This window comes from Bison bison, unplaced genomic scaffold (assembly GCF_000754665.1).
Source record: "Bison bison bison isolate TAMUID 2011002044 unplaced genomic scaffold, Bison_UMD1.0 scf7180017864180, whole genome shotgun sequence".
NCBI lineage: Eukaryota > Metazoa > Chordata > Mammalia > Artiodactyla > Bovidae > Bison > Bison bison.
Window position 1 is genome coordinate 15,939,123 of NW_011494752.1, and position 17,228 is coordinate 15,956,350.

Sequence of the window (17,228 nt, forward strand, 5' to 3'; positions counted from 1 at the left end):
ACAGTTTATTGTGATCCACACAGTCAAAGGCTTTGGCATAGACGATAAAGCAGAAATAGATGTTTTCTTGGAACTCTCTTGCTTTTTTGATGATCCAGTGGATGATCACAATTTGATCTCTGGTTCCTCTGCCTTTTCTAAAACCAGCTTGAACATCTGGAAATTCATGGTTCACATATTGCTGAAGCCTGGCTTGGAGAATTTCGAGCATTACTTTACTAGCATGTGAAATGAGTACAATTGTGCGGTAGTTTGAGCATTCTTTGGCATTGCCTTTCTTTGGGATTGGAATGAAAACTGACCTTTTCCAGTCCTGTGGCCACTGCTGAGTTTTCCAAATTTGCTGGCATATGAGTGCAGCACTTTCACATCATCAACTTTCAGGATTTGAAATAGCTCAACTGGAATTCCATTACCTCCACTAGCTTTGTTCGTAGTGATGCTTTCTAAGGCCCACTTGACTTCACATTCCAGGATGTCTGGCTCTAGGTGAGTGATCACACCATCGTGATTATCTTGGTCGTGAAGATCTTTTTTGTACAGTTCTTCTGTGTATTCTTGCCACCTCTTCTTAATATCTTCTGCTTCTGTTAGGTCCGTATCATTTCTGTCCTTTATTGTGGTCATCTTTGCATGAAATATTCCCTTGGTATCTCTAATTTTCTTGAAGAGATCTCTACTTCATGGCAAATATATGGGGAAACAGTGGAAACAGTGAGAGACTTTATTTTCTTGGGCTCCAAAATCACTGCAGATGGTGACTGCAGCCATGAAATTAAAAGATGCTTGCTCCTTGAAAGAAAAGTTATGACCAACCTAGACAGCATATTAAAAAGCAGAGACATTACTTTGCCAAAAAAGGTCTGTCTAGTCAAGGCTATGGTTTTTCCAGTAGTCATGTATGGATGTGAGAGTTGGACTATAAAGAAAGCTGAGCACTGAAGAATTGATGCTTTTGAACTGTGATGTTGGAGAAGACTCTTGAGAGTCCCTTGGACTGCAAGGAAATCCAACCAATCCATCCTAAAGGAAATCAGTCCTGAGTGTTTATTGGAAGGACTGATGCTGAAGCTGAAACTCCAATACTTTGGCCACCTGATATGAAGAACTGATCATTTGAAAAGACCCTGAGGCTGGGAAAGTTAGAAGGCAGGAGGAGAAGGGGATAACAGAGGATGAGATGGTTGGATGGCATTACTGACTCGATGGACATGTCCCGGAGTAAACTCCGGGAATTGGTGATGGACAGGGAAGCCTGGCATGCTGCAGTCCATGGGGTCACAAAGCGTTGGACATGACTGAGCAACTGAACTGAACTGACTGATGTTTTGTGGGCTGGGCAATTTCATAGGCTAATGAGTGGGAGGATTATTCTGTTTCAGGGGAAGGGGTTGGGATTTCCAGGAACTGGACCACTGCCCACTTTTTAATCTTTGATTGTCGTCCTCAGAAAGGTCATGGCACTGGTGGGTGTGTCACTTACCTTGCAGATGTGTTACAGTGAGCATATGCTGAGGCTCTTTGCTGGTAGTTCAACAGTAAAGAATCCTACTGCAATGCAAGAGACCCAGGTTCGATCTATGGGTTGGGACAATCCCTTGAGGAAGGAAATGGCAACCCACTCCAGTATTCTTGCCTAGTGAATTCCATGGGCATTAGAGCCTGGAGGACTACATCCATGGGATCACAAAGAGCTGGAGTCGACTGAGAGACTAAGACTTTCATTCTGAGGCTCAAAGTCTAGTGGAAGTCAGCCATCTTGGACTTATTTTGTTCTAATTAGTTATGTCCTGTCCTTGGGCTATGTCGTTCTTTTAAAGTGTATGTCCTGCCCCCTTCCCTCCTGTTTCAAAGGCCCAGGCTCAGAATTGCCTTGTGCTTGGTCTTGTGCTCTGTGGCCACCATCTTGGATTTCTTAATAATTTTACCTTTGAACTTGTGCTTTGTCCAGTGGGACAATAGACCATATGTGTGAGTAGAGGAGCTAAGCCTGACATGCCATTTGGGATGCTCCATGAGATGGTAAAGCATCTGCCTACAATACAGGAGACCCAGGTTCAATCCCTGGGTTGGGAAGATCCTCTGGAGAAGGAAATGGCAACCCACTCTGGTACTCTTGCCTGGAAAATCCCACGGATGGAGGAGCGTTGTAGGCTACAGTCCATGCGGTCACAAAGAGTTGGACACGACTGAGCAACTTTACTTCCACTTTACTTTCTATGAGCACAGGGGGCTTCCCTTGTGGCTCAACTGGTAAAGCATTTGCCTGCAATGTAGGAGACCTGGGTTCAATCCCTGGTTTAGGAAGATCCCCTGGAGAAGGGAAAGACAACCCTATTCTCCAGTATTCTGGCCTGGAGAATTCCGTGTATAGTCCATGGGGTTACAAAGAGTTGGCACAGAACTCTGATGGATCCACCATGCATGGGAGTTCAGCAAGACTCAAAAAAAGTGAGTACAAGATAAGCATGTCATGTCTACACCTGAATAAGTGTAGGGGCTGACAGCTGAGAGGCTACTGTTCCGTTTGAAACAGAACTTACTCTGAATCCAGAAAGAAGGCAATGGTCTTCTAGGAGACACGGATGATGGGAGGCATCCTACCATATCCATTCCCAGTCACATTAATTCACTGCTTTAGCCAACCACTTCTGCTGCCAATGATGACAGAGAGGGAAAATTGGGGCAACTCACAATTCTGTTTTCCTTTCAGTCATCAGTAAGCTGAAGGTTAAAAAGTGCTATTTTCTTTATTTAAAATAACATTAAATAAATTAAAAACACCATGAAAAGTCATGAGAAGAATTGTGGAAGAAACGAAAGCATTTTATATTTTAGTACCTTATGAAAAGTGAAAGTGTTAGTGGCTCAGTCATGTCTGACTCTTTGCAACCCCATGGACTATAGCCTGCCAAGCTCCTCTGTCTATGGAATTCTCCAGTTTACTAAATGGAACACCAGTTTTTTCCAGCCTTTTTTCGAAAGTATTTATTTATTTGCCTGTGCCGGGTCTCAGTTGTGGCACTTGGGATTCTTATCAGGAGGTCCTTGAAGGCGACATGTAGGACCTATACTTGTGGCATGTGGGATCTGATTCCCTGACAAGGGATGGAAGCCAGGCCCCCTGCACAGTGAGTGTAGTGTCTTAGCCACTGGACCACCAGGGAAGTCCTTTCCCCTTTTGGAATAAGGGATTCCACATTTTCATTTTGCACTGGGTCCTACAAATTAGGCAGCTGGTCTTACTTCAATCCCTTCTGCAGCAGACTCTGGATTAATTTTCTCAAAAGACAGTTTTAATTAGGCCACCCCTCAGCTCAAAGGGCTTCAAATGGATTCCTGTAACCTTGCAGGATGCAGTTCTGATTCCCAGTCTAACTTTCAGGGTGCATCACAATCTAGACCCAGTCTGTGTCCCCAACTTTCTTTGCCTCTAGGCTCCAACTAGCCCTCTGCTGAAGCTGAGCTGGCCATTCCTGGGACAGGCTGTGCTTACTCCTGACGTTATACCTTTGTCCATTTTCTTTCCGAGTCCTGGAAGACTGCCCACTCTTCACAGTCCAGCCCCAACTCCCATTCATTCATTCAGTGCCTATCTAATGAGCATTTGTTTAGAGCCAGGCGTTGTTCTTGTCCCTATGCTCCTGGGGCTCCCGTTCTAATAAACAGTAAAAACAAACAAATTAAGTGTTGGAGGGACGAGGGAAAAACTGAGAGATTGGGATTGACATGCACACACTACTATATATAGAATAGATAGCTAATAAGGACCTACTGTAAAACACAGGGAACTCTACTCAGTATTCTGTAATGACCTATATGGGAAAAGAATCTAAAAAAGAGTGTAACTGATTCACTTTGTTGTACAGCAGAAACTAATGCAACAAGGTAAATCAACTATACACCAGTAAAAATTCATTAAAAAAAAAATCAGCAGTGGGGCAATACCTAAAAGATGTTCACCCTTTTAGAGCAGGAATAAAATAAGTATTTTCAATAAAAATTTTAAACAGGGCTTCCCTGGTGGTTCAGGGGTAAAGAATCCGCCTGCCACTGCAGGAGACATGGGTTTGATCCCTGGTCTTGGAAGATCCCACATGCCAAGGAGCTACTAAGCCCATGTACCACAACTATCAAGCCCGTGCTCTAGAGCCCGAGAGCCACAGTGACTGAGCCTATGTGCCGCAACTACTGAAGCTCGAATGCCCTAGAGCCTGTGCTCCACAAGAAGAGAAGCCACCATAATGAGAAGCCTGCATATCGCGACGAAGAGTAACTCCTGCTCACCACAACTAGAGAGAAGCGCGCACAGCAGCGAAGACCCAGCACAGCCAAGAATAAATAAATACATTAATTAAATTAAAATTTAAAATTAAATAATGTTAATATTATGCAGAAAAAAAAGTAAGACGTGTAAAAGTAAAAGTGTGATGTGCCAGAGAGTGCCTGAGTGTTCAGGGAAGGTCTTACTGAAAAGGTAACTTTTAATGATCCAAAGTAACGCAAAGAAGCTATGAGGAACTGTAGGGGAAGAACATTCTAGGAGGAGTAAGGGGTGAGTGCAAAGGCTGGGCTCCCGTGAGGGAAAAAGGCAAGACTGGGACAGCAAGAGATCTGAGAGATAGGCAGAGGCCAAATCGTAATGGTCCTTGTAAGCCAAAGGGAGCAGTTTGAATTTTAATCCAACCATCACAGTAACAATTCTAGGATTTTAAGCAGGGAATCGACACAGTTAAATGTAATGAAAATCACCATGGCCACTGTGTGAGAAGCAAGGAGACCAGGGAGCAAGGCTTTGTAGCAGTCCAGGTGGGAAATATGGACAGCCTGGCCCAAGCCAGCAACTTTACAGGTGGAGACAGAAGTTCAGGATCTGTCGTGAGCAATGGAGGTGACAGAGAGAGCAATCATGGCTAGTTGCCTAGGTTTTTGTCTTCAACTGTACTGAAAACTCTTCTATTTTATCTTTGCAACCAGGCTGTAAGTTCTTTCAAAACAGGCCTTTGCTTTAGATCTTGTTTTTGTTCTATTTCAGTATCTGAGTTGCAGAATGCAGGATCTTTAGTTGCCGTATCTGGGATCCTGAGTTGGGGCCTGTGAACTCTTAGTTGCAGCATGTGGGATCCAGTTCCCTGAGCAGGGACCAAACCCAGGCCCTCTGCATTGGGAGCATGAATTCTTAGCTGCTGGATCACCAAGAAAGTCCCTGTCTTACACTTTGTATATATCCCCCATATCCAAGCAACCCACAGAGCTACCCAAGATAAAGCCTGGTTGCTGCCCCGCCCTTCATGCGTGCTTAGTCACATCCGACTCTTTTCGAACCCATGGATTGTAGTCCACCAGGCTCCTCTGTCCATGGGATTCTCCAGGCAAGAATACCAGAGTGGGTTGCCATTTCCTCCTCCAAGGTATTTTCCCGACTTAGCAATTGAACCCGAGTTTGCTGCATTGCAACAAGATGCTTTACCACTGAGCTACCAGGGAAGCCCCTTGGTTGCTGAACTGGGCTTAAACATGGAATAGCTCTTTCTATGTGAAGCCCTAGTGAAGCAACTTGCCTTTTCCTTCATCAGACAGTTCTGAAAGTGTTATTCACTCAGTCATGTCTGACTCTTTGTGACCCCATAGCCCGCCAGGCTCCTCTGTCCATGGAATTCTCCAGGCAAGAATACTGGAGTAGGTTGCCATTCCCTTCTTGAGGGGATCTTCCTAACCGAAGGATCAAACCTGGGTCTCCAGCATTGCAGACAGATTCGTTTTCTTCTGATCAACAGGGAAGTCCCATTCATCAGATAAGGAGCAGAGTAATGGGCCAACCTCAATCTAGAGAGATGGATCTTACCCTCAACACACACAGCTTGGCAAACACAGGCCCAGGGGTGGCTTCAAGACTGTTGGTTCAGTCTCTGCCCTGCCTGAACCCCAAGGTCACTTGAAAAAGAAAGAACAAGTGTCTTCTATACGTTTAGATAATGTTGCTCCCTTCCACACCTGCTCTTCAAGGTGAGGGTCAACATGAGGAGGGTTGGGAGTCGGGGGGGAAGAACCCTCGACTCCATGCAGCACTAGTGCTCACAGGGCAACAAGCTGAGGAAGGGTGTGGGGGCAAAGAGCCATTACAACCTCCAACCTCTCCCTGGAACTCAGGCCTTCCTCCAGCACCTCCAGAAAGGAGGAAGGGATTAAGAGCTCCCATCTCCCCTCACCCATACCCAGAGCCTGTCCTGAGGTCTGTGCCCAGTGATTTCCTTCCTCTCAACCAAATCCCAGGGACTCAGCTGTTTGGGTTTCCAACAAGATGGGTCTTTGTAGAGACAAGAACAAGGAAAGGGGGAGGGGAGCAGGGAGTTATTATTTAGTGGGTACAGAGTTTCGGTTTTACAAGAAGAGTTCTGGAGCTGATGGTTCCACACACCGTGAAGTCTCTTGTCACTAAACAGGACACTTAGAAATGGTTAAGATGGGGGCTTCCCTGGTGGCCCAGTGGTTAAGAGTCTGCCTGCTAATACAGGGGACATGGGTTTGATCCCTGCTCCAGGAAGATCCTACATGCTCTGGGGCAGCTAAGCCCCTGCATGGAAACTACTGAAGCCCACACAAATAGAGCCCGAACTCTGAAACAAGAGAAGCCAGCACAATGAGAAGCCTGTGCATTGGAACTAAGGAGTAGCTCCTGCTTGCTAGAAGTAGAGAAAGCCCTTGCATTTCTCTAAGAAATGAAGACTCAGCATGACCCAAAATGAATAAATAATAAATCTTAAAAAAAAAAAAAAGGTTAGGATGGGAGACTTCCATGGTGGTTCAGTGGTTAAGACAGGTTTGATCTCTGATCAGGGAACTGACATTCTACAAGCTATGTGGTGAGGCAAAACAAAACATTTAAGATGGCAAATTTTGTTATGTGTATTTTATCACAATCAAACAAACAGGAAAGAGACACAGAAGTTCCTCTGCTAACCATATCAAGCGCCAACTCCCCAGGAAGACATACAAGGCCTCTCCCGCCATGGCACAAGGAGCCTCCCCAGTCTGCCCTCATTTCATCTCAGCCTGCCCCCAGTTCAGTCACATCACACACCCTTCCTTATATTCCGTACCCAGAAGGCTGAGACTTACATTTCAACAATTACACACAAAGGTAATGACATCAACAAAAGCAACATCTCTGGTACGTGGAACACTTTCTATATGCCACACATCCAACCTATGTGATTCCATCAAACCCTCCCAGCAACCCTGAGTAGGGTAACCTGCCCATTTTGCAGACGGGGAAACTGAAAGTAAAGAGGACTAGTCATTTGTTTGAGTTCCTCGCACTTCCTAGGAGATCCCTATGAAAGCATTTTACATGTCTGTTTCTCTCCCCAGACCACTACTCTCCAGGCCAGGACCAACTCTTATTGATTTTTGGAGTCGCTGTAGACTGCCTAACTCAGTGTTTGGCGTACTGTCGTGTGTGTGTTTGTGTGTAGTCGCTAAGTCGTGTCCAACTCTCTTGTGACACCACGGACTGTAGCCCGTCAGGCTCCTCTGTCCATGGGATTTCCCAGGCAAGAATACTGGAGTAGGTATTTCCTTCTCCATGTAATCTTCCAAACCCAGGAATTGAACCCAAGTCTCTTGCATTGTAGGCAGATTCTTTACTGCTGAGCCACCAGGGAAGCCCCTTGGCATACTGTCAGGGGCCAATAAATGTTAGTTGAAAGAAAGAGAGAGAGAAGGAAAGAGAGAAGGGGAGAGAGGTAACACACATGGTGGAGTGAGTGGATGGCATAGGTCTGGAGGCTACACCATATGCTGCCAAGCTCCAGAAAGGTTTTTAGGGGTGTGAGGGAGGCAGGGACACTGGACTGGCACTGTAGGTGCCCTTGGTGGGAGCCTGGCAGAGTCTGTGTCAAAGCAGAATCAGTCTTTTTTTTATTTTCAGAATCAGTCTTAATGAAAGAGTGTAGACAGCTCTGGATGGTAATCAGGAATCTTGGAATCTAGGGCAGGCTGAAGAAAGAGAGGTTGGGGGCACAGTGTCCTGGACAGGATGGGACGGAGGGAGGAGAGAAAAGCCAACCCTCAGGAGATTCCTCAGGGACCTGGGGCCAAGAAGTTGCCACTCAGAACAACCCCTTTGGTGGGGACCCAGGCGTGTTCAGGCCCTTTTGCCTCTCGCCCCCACTGGCTTGCTCATACCTGAGGCACCCCACAGGACTGGTTTCATTATTCAGGTCTATGCTGAAGTGACACTGCCTCAGAAAGACCTTCCCTCTCCCCTACCACCTCTCATTGACTACAGGATTTTACTCTCTTTATTGAGATAATCACTACGTGAAATGACCTTGCTTATTTGTTTCGGTTTATGGGTTGTCTGACCATCCCCTCTCTCTCTTTTTTTGGGGGTCTCATTTGCAGCATGCAGGATCTTCAGTCTTCATCAAGGCATGCGGGATCTTCCTCGAAGTGCACAGGACCTTCAGCTGTGGTATGTGGGCTCTAGTTCTCTGACTAGGGATTGAACCCATGCCCTCTGCTTTGGGAGCACAGAGTTTTAACTGGACCACCAGGGAGGTCCTCATGACTACCCTTTTCATCAAGGCATTCTCAGGGTCTAGAACAGTGCCTGGTACACAATAGGTGCTCTATAAATATCAGTTGAATGGACTTATCCCAGTGGCCCAGGCTGATCCTGAACATTGCCCAGGGACCAGAGTTGAATCTGGACTCCCTGGCCATGCTGAGTACATTCCTGTAAAACACTATACTGGATGGAGACAGTGTAGACCTTGCAAACTTCAGACTGTAAGGGTTCAAGGAGGGACCTAGGATGTGTCTTACAACCCAGAGACTCTCTGGACGCTTTCTTACACTGGGGTCACTCAGGTCCTGGCTAATCCTTGTAGAAGAGGAACAGCAGGTCCAATGAGTGACTCACCCTGTTGCCTGGGTTACTGGTAGGCAGATCCTCGTAACCTAGGAAGCTGGGACACTGAGATCCCCATGGGATCTGGAGATGGGGGATGGGAATGAAGTTTCCAGGGGAGCTGGGGACTGAGGCAGGAGAGTACCCCAAGGAGGAGATGAGGTACCAGGAATCTCCAGGGGTCTGGGGGCTGAGGGCTAGGTCTCCATATATTCTTTGAAGGCAGAGATACTCCTGAATCTGTCTGTTCTTTCCAGGTGGGACCAGCACAAGCCAGTTCTTGTTTAATGGAGTAAAGACAAATTCTTCTGGGAACAAAGCTAGTGGGCCAAGATGAGGAGAGATAGAGGCGTCTTTCTCCCTCTGCTCGCACCCCCCCCCCCAACCCCTTTTTCTTTCTCCCTGCTGCCTCCACCCCTTGTCCCAGAAGGCCACCATCTCTCTGTGACCCACTCACACCCCCTGCTGCTCCTGTCTGGGACAGCAGCGGCCTGACTAAAGGACAAGAAAAATCCCATGTCTTCCCTTCCCTCCTGATTTCTGGGAACCAGCCTCAGAGCAACAAAGCTCAAGTTCCAAGGCAGATGCTGCTGGAGAGGGAGGTGGGTTCCTGGATCCCAGAAGGTGACTGGTATTTGGGTGTGTGTCTGTGGTGCTGTTACTGGGGTCTCAGCCTAGGAAGTCATCATTTCCTTAGGAAGCCCTCCTTGATCCCTAGTGTAGGTCAAGGCCACTGGCCCTTGAGCTTTCTCAGTTCTCTGACTGCTCCTTTACGGTACTTATCATAGTTTCCAATTATCTACTCACTTGTTAGTCTTTGATGGATGCCTGCCTCCCCCAGGGGACCACAGCACCGAGAGGACAGGAAGCAGGGTTAGTTTGGCTCCTTAGTATGACTCAGTGCTCAGCACAGTGCCTGGCACATTGCAGACACACTGTAAGCATTTGCTGAATAAATGAAGGAGTAACATTCAAAGGAGGTTCTTAGGTGGGGATTTAATGGGTCGTGTCACTGCCATTGCCTGGGTTCTGGGGACAGCTGTGAGTCCAGATGTTCAGGCTTCTGCTCTGGGCCCGGTCCATGTCCAGACTCTGGCCTTGTGCCCAAAGGCCATCCAAGCAAAAGGAGGCAGAAGTGGCCTCTCCTAGAGAGAGGGAGCATGGAGGGGACATTGAGGGTGGGGGGACCTGGATCCAGAAGCTCCTCCCCACTTTTTCAGTTCTCCAACTTAAATATTTGAAAGCACTTCCTCCCACTACCCACTTATTCTCTCTCTTCTCCTCTTCCCTCCCAGAGGTTTCCTTCCCCTAAAAATGTGCCCCTTCCCGCTTCTCCCCCTGCCCTTAGCCGTTTCCCATGGTGTGCTGAGATCTTCACCATTGCTCATTCTTACCTGGCAAAGCCCCTAGGAAGAGACGTCCGTGCGGCTGGCCCCAGAGATCAAGGAGGGAGCCAGGGCCCGTGGGAGGCAGAGCAAGGATCTCCTTCTTTGCCCCCTGGCTCAAAACCACCCCGGACACAGTCAAGTTCAGCTGAAGAGGGAGCCCCAAGATGAGGGGCAGATCCAGCCCTGGCCCCGACCCAGAAGACAACACCACTTTCTGCAGAGTGTGTGGGAAGGGACATAAGTGCGGGAGGGAAGAACGAATTGCACCCACTCCTCGTAGCCCCATCCCTGGCTGCCTGGATTCTTCCTCTCAGCCACACTATCTATGTCTATGCAGTCTATCCATCTCTGGCCATTCCCACCACCTCAGTCCTGCCTCAGCTCTCTTGTCTTGGCCTTCTATAAAACCATACCCACCCCCAAGAAAATATATAATCTAAGTAAAGGTCATTTGCTTGCTGTGGGCAGCTTTAATATGTGTCTCTGCACACACCCCCCCACCTCCCGAAGCCTTCATACTGTTGACATTTCAGAATTCCCTTTTCTCCCATTGCTCCTAGGCGCCACTGAGTACAGGCAGTATCCCCCGCCTTACTTGATCTTGGAGGTGGATGCTGAGCCAAGAAGGGTTTTCTGGTGTCCCAAGAGCAAGGAGGCGGCCTGAACCTGCTGCCAGCTGGAGTGCCAGGTCCAAGGAGAAAGCCCAGGGCTCTACATGAGGCCGAGGAATTTCTTGGGGGAGAAATGATCCTCTTGAGGTCTTAAGGCTAGGGATTCATGGAGAGAAGGGGCTAGTGGTGGAGGGAGATGGACACAGAGCTGGTCATGGAGGGAAAAATAGCCTTTACCTTGGAGACCAAATTCTGCACCCGTCCCTGGAGGGAAGAATATTCCAGGTTGAGACTCTACAGCACAGCTTCTGACACTAGTGGGGACAGATGCCGAGGTCTGGGCCTGTTGGTCCAGCCAGTCATCCTGGCGCAGGCAGGCATCCAGGGCAGGGACCAGCTGGAGCCCATGGTGGGAGGGAAGATGCAGAGGATGTTGGAATCAGGATATCTGAGCCCCAGTCTCAGCCTCCCCACCCTGTTTATTCCCCTCTAAGACCCAAGCATTTGCCCTCCCCCATGCATCTCTCACCCTATCCCCTCTCCTTGAAATGTGTAGATTCAGATCCCTATGGCCACCCAGCCAGCAATGCTTTATCAGCTTTGGTCACGGTTCCTGACCCTGGGATGCAGTTACCGGCAACCGGAGGTCAGAGGCAGGGAACAACAGTCCTCCCAGTGCAATCCTCATGATGAGCTGGGAATTGTTGGCCTGTTGCCCAAAGACCTGTCTCAGACGCAGCACCTCCACCCCATCCACCCTGAGTAGCAAGGAATCCCCATGGATCTTCACTTCCATCTGCGAGAAGAAAAAGAGAAGAGGAATCAGAGGTCCCTGGAGCCTGATTTATTATTTACTGCTTTATTCAGAGGTGATCTAGAATATGCCATACTGAAGATGGCAGAGTGGAAGGACTCGAGCTCACTTCCTATCACAATTATCCCAAATCACAACTAACTGCTGAACAACCATCAACCAAAACCAAACCAAACCAAACCTGGAACCTAAGAGAGGCAGTCTAGTCTGGCAGAAAGAATATGTACTTGAAGGGTGAGCTGGTACTCCCAGCTCACTCTGGACCTGTCACCTGTCACTGACTAAGCCTCAGAACTCCCTTCTGAAAAAAATGCGGACAAGAATAGCCACTTCACAGGGCTCCTGTGTGGATTCAATGTGGTGATAATGGCAGAGGGATGCCTAATGACTTGGTTCCGTTCCCTCCCTCAGACCAGCTCAAGATATGCCTCCCTCAGGACCAAATCTAGCTTACCTGGTGCCACTTCCCATCGTCCAGCCGGGGTCCAGCACTCACTGTAAGCTGAGCCCAGTGATTATGAAGCTGGATTTCAGGCCTGCCATCCCGAAGCCCCAGCATAAACCAGTCATTCTTTGGGTTGGTATCACCATAAAAAATGACTCCCTCTGGATCCCAAGTCCGAAACTCAAAAGAGGAGGAGATTCTGGAAGGACACGAGAGGAAGGACTGTGTAGGGGGCGTGCGCTTTGAGCATAGACTTGAGGTTGAGGGAGGAGGAGTTCAGGTAGAGGACAGAGAGACAAGGAAAAGAGAGGGACTGATGCACTGTTTACAATAGCCAGGACTTGGAAGCAATCTAAAGGTCCATCAACAGAGGAATGGATAAAGAAGACATGGTATATACATACATGGACATACATACATAATTATATATATATATACATGGTATACACACACACACAATGGAATATTATTCAGCCATAAAAAGAATGAAACAATGCAACCTGGACGGACCTAGAGATTATCATACTAAATGAAGTAAATCAGACAGAAAGATAAATACCATATGCTATCACTTACATGTGGAATTTAAAAACTGATACAAATGAACTTATTTGCAAAACCAAGTCACAGTCATAGAAAACAAATTCACAGCTACCAAAGAGCAAAAGGTGGGGGGATAAATTGGGAGTGTGGGATTAACAGATACAAGCTATTATATATAAAATAGAGTCGACAAGTCATACTGCATAACACAGGAAACTATATTCAGTATCTTATAATAAGCCATAATACAAAAGAACCTGAAAAAGAATATATATATATAACATGTTTTATAAATATATATAATTGAATCACTTTGCTGTACCCTAGAAATGCAACACTGTAAATCAACTATACTTCAATTAAATAAAGCAAAAAAAGAGGAGCTGATGGAGAGAGGGTGATGTCAGGAGACTAGGTCAAAGAATTAGGTCAGTCTCATACTTTGTGATCTTGGTGAGGTTAAAGGTCATAATGGTAACAGGTTCTTGTCCAGGACCATTGCTGAGGTGCAGAGCAGGAGAGTCTTCAGTTGTCTGTTGAAGAGAAAAGTAAGCCGAAATAAGGACATGCCAGAGACAGATGGAGGGAGAGGCATTGCTACCAGGCCAGAGGAGGAAAGCAAAGAAGAGGGCAAAGCCCCAGCGTAGCTCACTGAAACACATGCAGGGCATAGCACCCTGTCCCACTCCTGCACCTGGCTGGGGAGAGAAGGTCTCAGGGCCGGTCCTCCGTGGCTTGGAAGTGGTAGCAACAGCAGCAGCAGTAGCCCGTGCCAAATGGCCAGTGGACCTCTGCTCACCATAATCAGCTGCGGTCCTCTTTTAGCCTCCAATGACTCTGGGGCAAATGCGTGGGGGAAGGCAGCCTTCCACATTGTTGTTGGAGGGTTAAAGGTTGCCCTGGGGGAAGAAGGGGGGCAGGAGACGGGGCCACTGACCCTCTGGCCCCTCTGAGGACAAATGGAGTGAGGAACAGAGTTTCTCTACTACCCTCCCCCATTGCTGGGCAAGTTTATGAGCTGGGAGAGGACACCTCACTTGCACTCTCCTTCCTGGGTCCTCCAAGCCTACCTGCAGAGGCTGCCTTGATGACAAACACGAGATCTAGAAACAATCCTGCCGGGCTACCCAAGTAGCATCTTCTATAAGGTCTAGAGCTGAGACATGGAATCCCAAACACCAGCTGGCTGGCTGTGGGTGAGTCACCCCACCAGTGTGCTGAAGTGTCCTGTCTGCAAAATGTGAAAAATAATACCTACTTTCTGGGTTCAATGTGAAGGAGGGTGAATGGAGATAGTGCAGATTCAAAGCCTGGTATCTGCTCTGAGCTCCTCCCTCGGTGTTTTCCCAGGCCTCTGAGGCTTGCCTTCTAGGGAGGGGTTATCTCCGAGTGTGATTCAGTGGATACTAGGAGTTCTGCCTCCCACCCCGTTATCTTCTTATCCGTTTATCACAACGCCTAAACATTTACCAATAGAAATTCATCCCTCTCTCCCTCACCCATTTAAAAATATAAATGCCCCCAGAAGAAGTCACACTTTGAGCCAGTAGGAAAGAGCTGGAGGTCTTGGGGCTCACCCCGAGTCTGGAGTCTGGGTGGGCTGGAATGGGTGAATTTGAGCGAAGGGAAGAGCAGATAATCACTGCACTCTTCAGTTAAAGAAAGAGGTAACTTTGGAGCCGTGGGGTTTCTCCACTGCAGGCTGGAACACCCAGATAACTCGGACGAGAAAGCCTCTGCAGTACAGCCTTGACCCCTGCCCACGGGCCTGGTCACGAGACTCGGCCATGGTGGGGCAGAGTTGGGGGAGGGGGGACGGTGGACGGGGGTGGGGACATACCCGTTCTGCAAGCTGATTGGCTGGCAGGTGCGCGCTGGCGGGGGCCGAAATTAGGGGCGCCCAGACAGTGAGGACCACTTCGTCCTACCTCTCTCTCCGCAGTAGCCAGAATCGGGCTTCAGCTTCCCAGCCCCCGGAGCCCCCACCGCCTAGCTCCCCGCCGTTCCCGGGGCTTTCGGGGATCGGAATTTGTAGGCCCCTTAAAGGGTCCGAATTGCTCGTCTCCCCTTCCTGCAGAACGGAAGTGGGGATCTTGGACTTCGGTCCCTGACGTTGGGGAACAGGCGGTCCCTGACGTTGGGGAACAGGATGGCTTTCGTGATGATCCGAGAAGCCAAGGAGGGAGATTGTGGAAATATCCTGAGGCTGATTCGGGTGAGGGCTGCTGGCTGGAAACCAGGGTCCAAAGAGGGGCGTCAGAGTGGCTGGGGTGGGGGGCGTGGAGGAAGAGGAAGTGGGAGCAGAGGGAGGAGCGCGCCCTGAGGTCTTGCTTGAGGGAGCAGCGAGGCCCTCCTGCCTTCATCTAGCCTCTGCCCCCGCGCTGTAGGAACTCGCTGAGTACGAGAAACTCTCAGACCAAGTGAAGATCAGTGAAGAAGGTAGGGACCCAACTCCTGAGTCCTGATGGAAGCTGGGGAGGAAATGAAGGATGGGCTCCCCAGGCAATAACTACAGGCTGGGCACACACCCAATCCTTCTTTCTCTATCTCTTTATCCCAAACCCGATCTCTGCAGCCCTGAGAGCAGATGGCTTTGGAGAGACTCCTTTCTATCACTGTTTGGTGGCAGAGATTCTTTCTGCACCAGGGGAGCCACAGGGTAAGAATACCCCGACTTTAGAGGTGCCCTCTCCAATCAGCCTCAAAGGTCTCTCCCCCAGGTGCCCAGAGGCCTGATCCTTCTTTTTTTTCTCTCGCAGGGCCCTGTGTGGTGGGCTATGGGCTGTATTACTTCAGCTACAGCACATGGAAGGGACGAAATATTTATCTAGAAGACATCTATGTGAAGCCAGAATATCGAGGTACTGGGAAGAGGGCAGGATGGGAGAAAAGCAACCCATGAAGGGACCATGTCTCTTAATCCTAGCTTATGACCTTTGCTGCTCCTCTTCAACTCAGACAATCCTTGTTTTTTCTCCCCACATCAGGTCAAGGGATTGGTTCCAAAATAATCAAAAGAGTGGCTGAGGTGAGGAGAGGGATGGCACTAGGAGCTGGGCCCTGGCAAAGCCGAGCTGTATGGGAGGCACCTGGGTTGAATGGAGGGTGAGAAAGTCTTCCTTTTTGACCCCAGGAAAGTGAGCAGTGTCTTCTCTCACAGGTGGCTTTGGATAAGGGCTGCTCCCAGTTACGCCTGGCAGTCCTGGACTGGAACAAGAGGGCTATGGACTTGTACAAGGCCCTCGGAGCCCAAGATCTGACGGAAGCTGAGGGCTGGCACTGCTTTCGATTTGAAGGAGAGGCGATGAGGGAGTTGGCAGGAAAGTGATGGCACCCCTGGGGGATCGCTGTTTCAGCTTCTCCATCCCCACAAACTGAACACTCCTTAGAGACTGTCTCCACTGACCAAAGCCTCCCTGAAGGAAGGGAAGGAGGGTCAGAGGTGAATATTCCCAGATAGAAAGAGCAGAAGTGAGGAAGAGGCAGGCCTTCCCACCTCCTTGTTAAGCGTGAAAAATAAATGAGAATTCCTCCTGTATGTTGATGTGGTGTTGGGTAGAAGAATTGAGGATTCCGTAAGCTTCAGCTCCCCTCCCTCAGCATTCTGGTCAATGGATGTTGCTCCTGGGGGTAAAAGTGGGCCTAAGATGATTTCTGGTCTTCCCTGATGGCTCAGTGGTAAAGAACTCGCCTGCCAATGCAGGAGAGCATGTTCATCCCTGGGTGGGGAAGATCCCCTGGAGGAGGAAGTGGCCACCCACTCCAGCATTCTTGCCTGGGAAATCTCATGGACAGAGGAGCCTAGCAGTCTACAGTCCATGGGTTCACAAAAGAGTCGGACACAACTCAATGACTAAACAAAAAGATGACTTTTACCCTCAATAGACCGGAGTACTGACTCTGGCCTGTGGTATATAGAAAAAGAAGGGAAGGGATCAGCTTGCGCATCAGGCTTGTTGGTCAGGTTTGGGATCTGGACAAAGGCCTGCCACATCTGGCCTGGGCTTACGGAATTTAAGACTGAGCCAGGCCTACCAACTCAATAGATGGAGCAGGCTGCCACCTGGTGGCCGCATTTCAGGGACACTAGGAAGGACCACTGGAGAAGGCAATGGCACTCCACTCCAGCACTCTTGCTTGGAAAATCCCATGGATGGAGGAGCCTGGTGGGCTGCAGTCCATGAGGTCGCTGGGAGTCGGACACAACTGAGCCACTTCACTTTCACTTTTCACTTTCATGCATTGGAGAAGGAAATGGCAACCCACTCCAGTGTTCTTGCCTGGAGAATCCCAGGGACGGGGGAGCCTGGTGGGCTGCTGTCTATGGGGTAGACACGACTGAAGCGACTTAGCAGCAGCAGCAGGAAGGACCACTCGCCCCAACTTTAAAAAAAAATCCATGCAGCTAGGGAGTGCTTTTTCTTTTTCAAAAGTCACAAAGTCTTTATTTTCAGTTTAGTAGAACTAAAATAAACCTTTAGGACCCATGGAGACAAGAAGGCAAACAGACTCA

At 48.7% G+C, this 17,228-nt stretch overlaps 3 protein-coding genes across 7 annotated transcripts in view; 1 reads left to right on the forward strand and 2 right to left on the reverse strand.

The window, feature by feature from the left end:
- The window catches only part of ATP1B2 (ATPase, Na+/K+ transporting, beta 2 polypeptide), an 11,770-nt gene extending 10,262 nt beyond the window's left edge, over nucleotides 1–1,508 (reverse strand). The window contains exon 1 of the mRNA XM_010843212.1: nucleotides 1,484–1,508. Within this exon, the coding sequence (XP_010841514.1) occupies nucleotides 1,484–1,508 (25 nt within the window). The remainder of the gene's footprint in view (nucleotides 1–1,483) is intronic.
- An 8,383-nt stretch (nucleotides 1,509–9,891) lies between these two features.
- Nucleotides 9,892–14,644, reverse strand: SHBG (sex hormone-binding globulin). Of its 5 annotated transcripts, none has more exons than XM_010843079.1 (10): nucleotides 14,556–14,644; nucleotides 13,786–13,946; nucleotides 13,410–13,614; nucleotides 13,157–13,248; nucleotides 12,182–12,371; nucleotides 11,548–11,709; nucleotides 11,151–11,310; nucleotides 10,898–11,034; nucleotides 10,309–10,516; nucleotides 9,892–10,059 (listed from the first exon to the last, which is right to left on the reverse strand). In XM_010843079.1, exons 3-10 carry the CDS (start codon nucleotides 13,587–13,589, stop codon nucleotides 9,911–9,913), a joined length of 1,278 nt encoding a protein of 425 aa, XP_010841381.1. In that variant the 5' UTR covers nucleotides 13,590–13,614; nucleotides 13,786–13,946; nucleotides 14,556–14,644; the 3' UTR covers nucleotides 9,892–9,910. The 5 variants fall into 5 exon arrangements, with proteins under 5 accessions (XP_010841381.1, XP_010841380.1, XP_010841378.1 ...); XM_010843078.1 differs by lacking the exon at nucleotides 14,556–14,644 and adding an exon at nucleotides 14,293–14,507; XM_010843076.1 differs by lacking the exon at nucleotides 13,786–13,946 and having other exon boundaries at nucleotides 14,556–14,643.
- Nucleotides 14,581–16,253, forward strand: SAT2 (spermidine/spermine N1-acetyltransferase family member 2). The gene is made up of 6 exons (XM_010843075.1): nucleotides 14,581–14,930; nucleotides 15,103–15,154; nucleotides 15,291–15,374; nucleotides 15,475–15,576; nucleotides 15,703–15,743; nucleotides 15,876–16,253. Exons 1-6 carry the CDS (start codon nucleotides 14,865–14,867, stop codon nucleotides 16,041–16,043), a joined length of 513 nt encoding a protein of 170 aa, XP_010841377.1. The 5' UTR covers nucleotides 14,581–14,864; the 3' UTR covers nucleotides 16,044–16,253.
- Nucleotides 16,254–17,228: the final 975 nt, after the last annotated feature.

What these genes read in the sequence shown, in the direction of transcription:
- SHBG (XM_010843079.1), bottom strand. Translation starts at nt 13,589, where the DNA reads ATGTGGAAGGCTGCCTTCCCCCACGCATTTGCCCCAGAGTCATTGGAG. An exon ending in CCTCTGACCTCCGGTTGCCG is followed by an intron (nt 11,311 to 11,547) that starts GTAACTGCATCC and finishes CATGGGCTCCAG; the next exon opens with CTGGTCCCTGCCCTGGATGC. An exon ending in CTTCCTAGGGGCTTTGCCAG is followed by an intron (nt 10,060 to 10,308) that starts GTAAGAATGAGC and finishes CCCTCTCTCTAG; the next exon opens with GAGAGGCCACTTCTGCCTCC.
- SAT2 (XM_010843075.1), top strand. Translation starts at nt 14,865, where the DNA reads ATGGCTTTCGTGATGATCCGAGAAGCCAAGGAGGGAGATTGTGGAAAT. An exon ending in TGTGAAGCCAGAATATCGAG is followed by an intron (nt 15,577 to 15,702) that starts GTACTGGGAAGA and finishes TCCCCACATCAG; the next exon opens with GTCAAGGGATTGGTTCCAAA. An exon ending in TAATCAAAAGAGTGGCTGAG is followed by an intron (nt 15,744 to 15,875) that starts GTGAGGAGAGGG and finishes CTTCTCTCACAG; the next exon opens with GTGGCTTTGGATAAGGGCTG.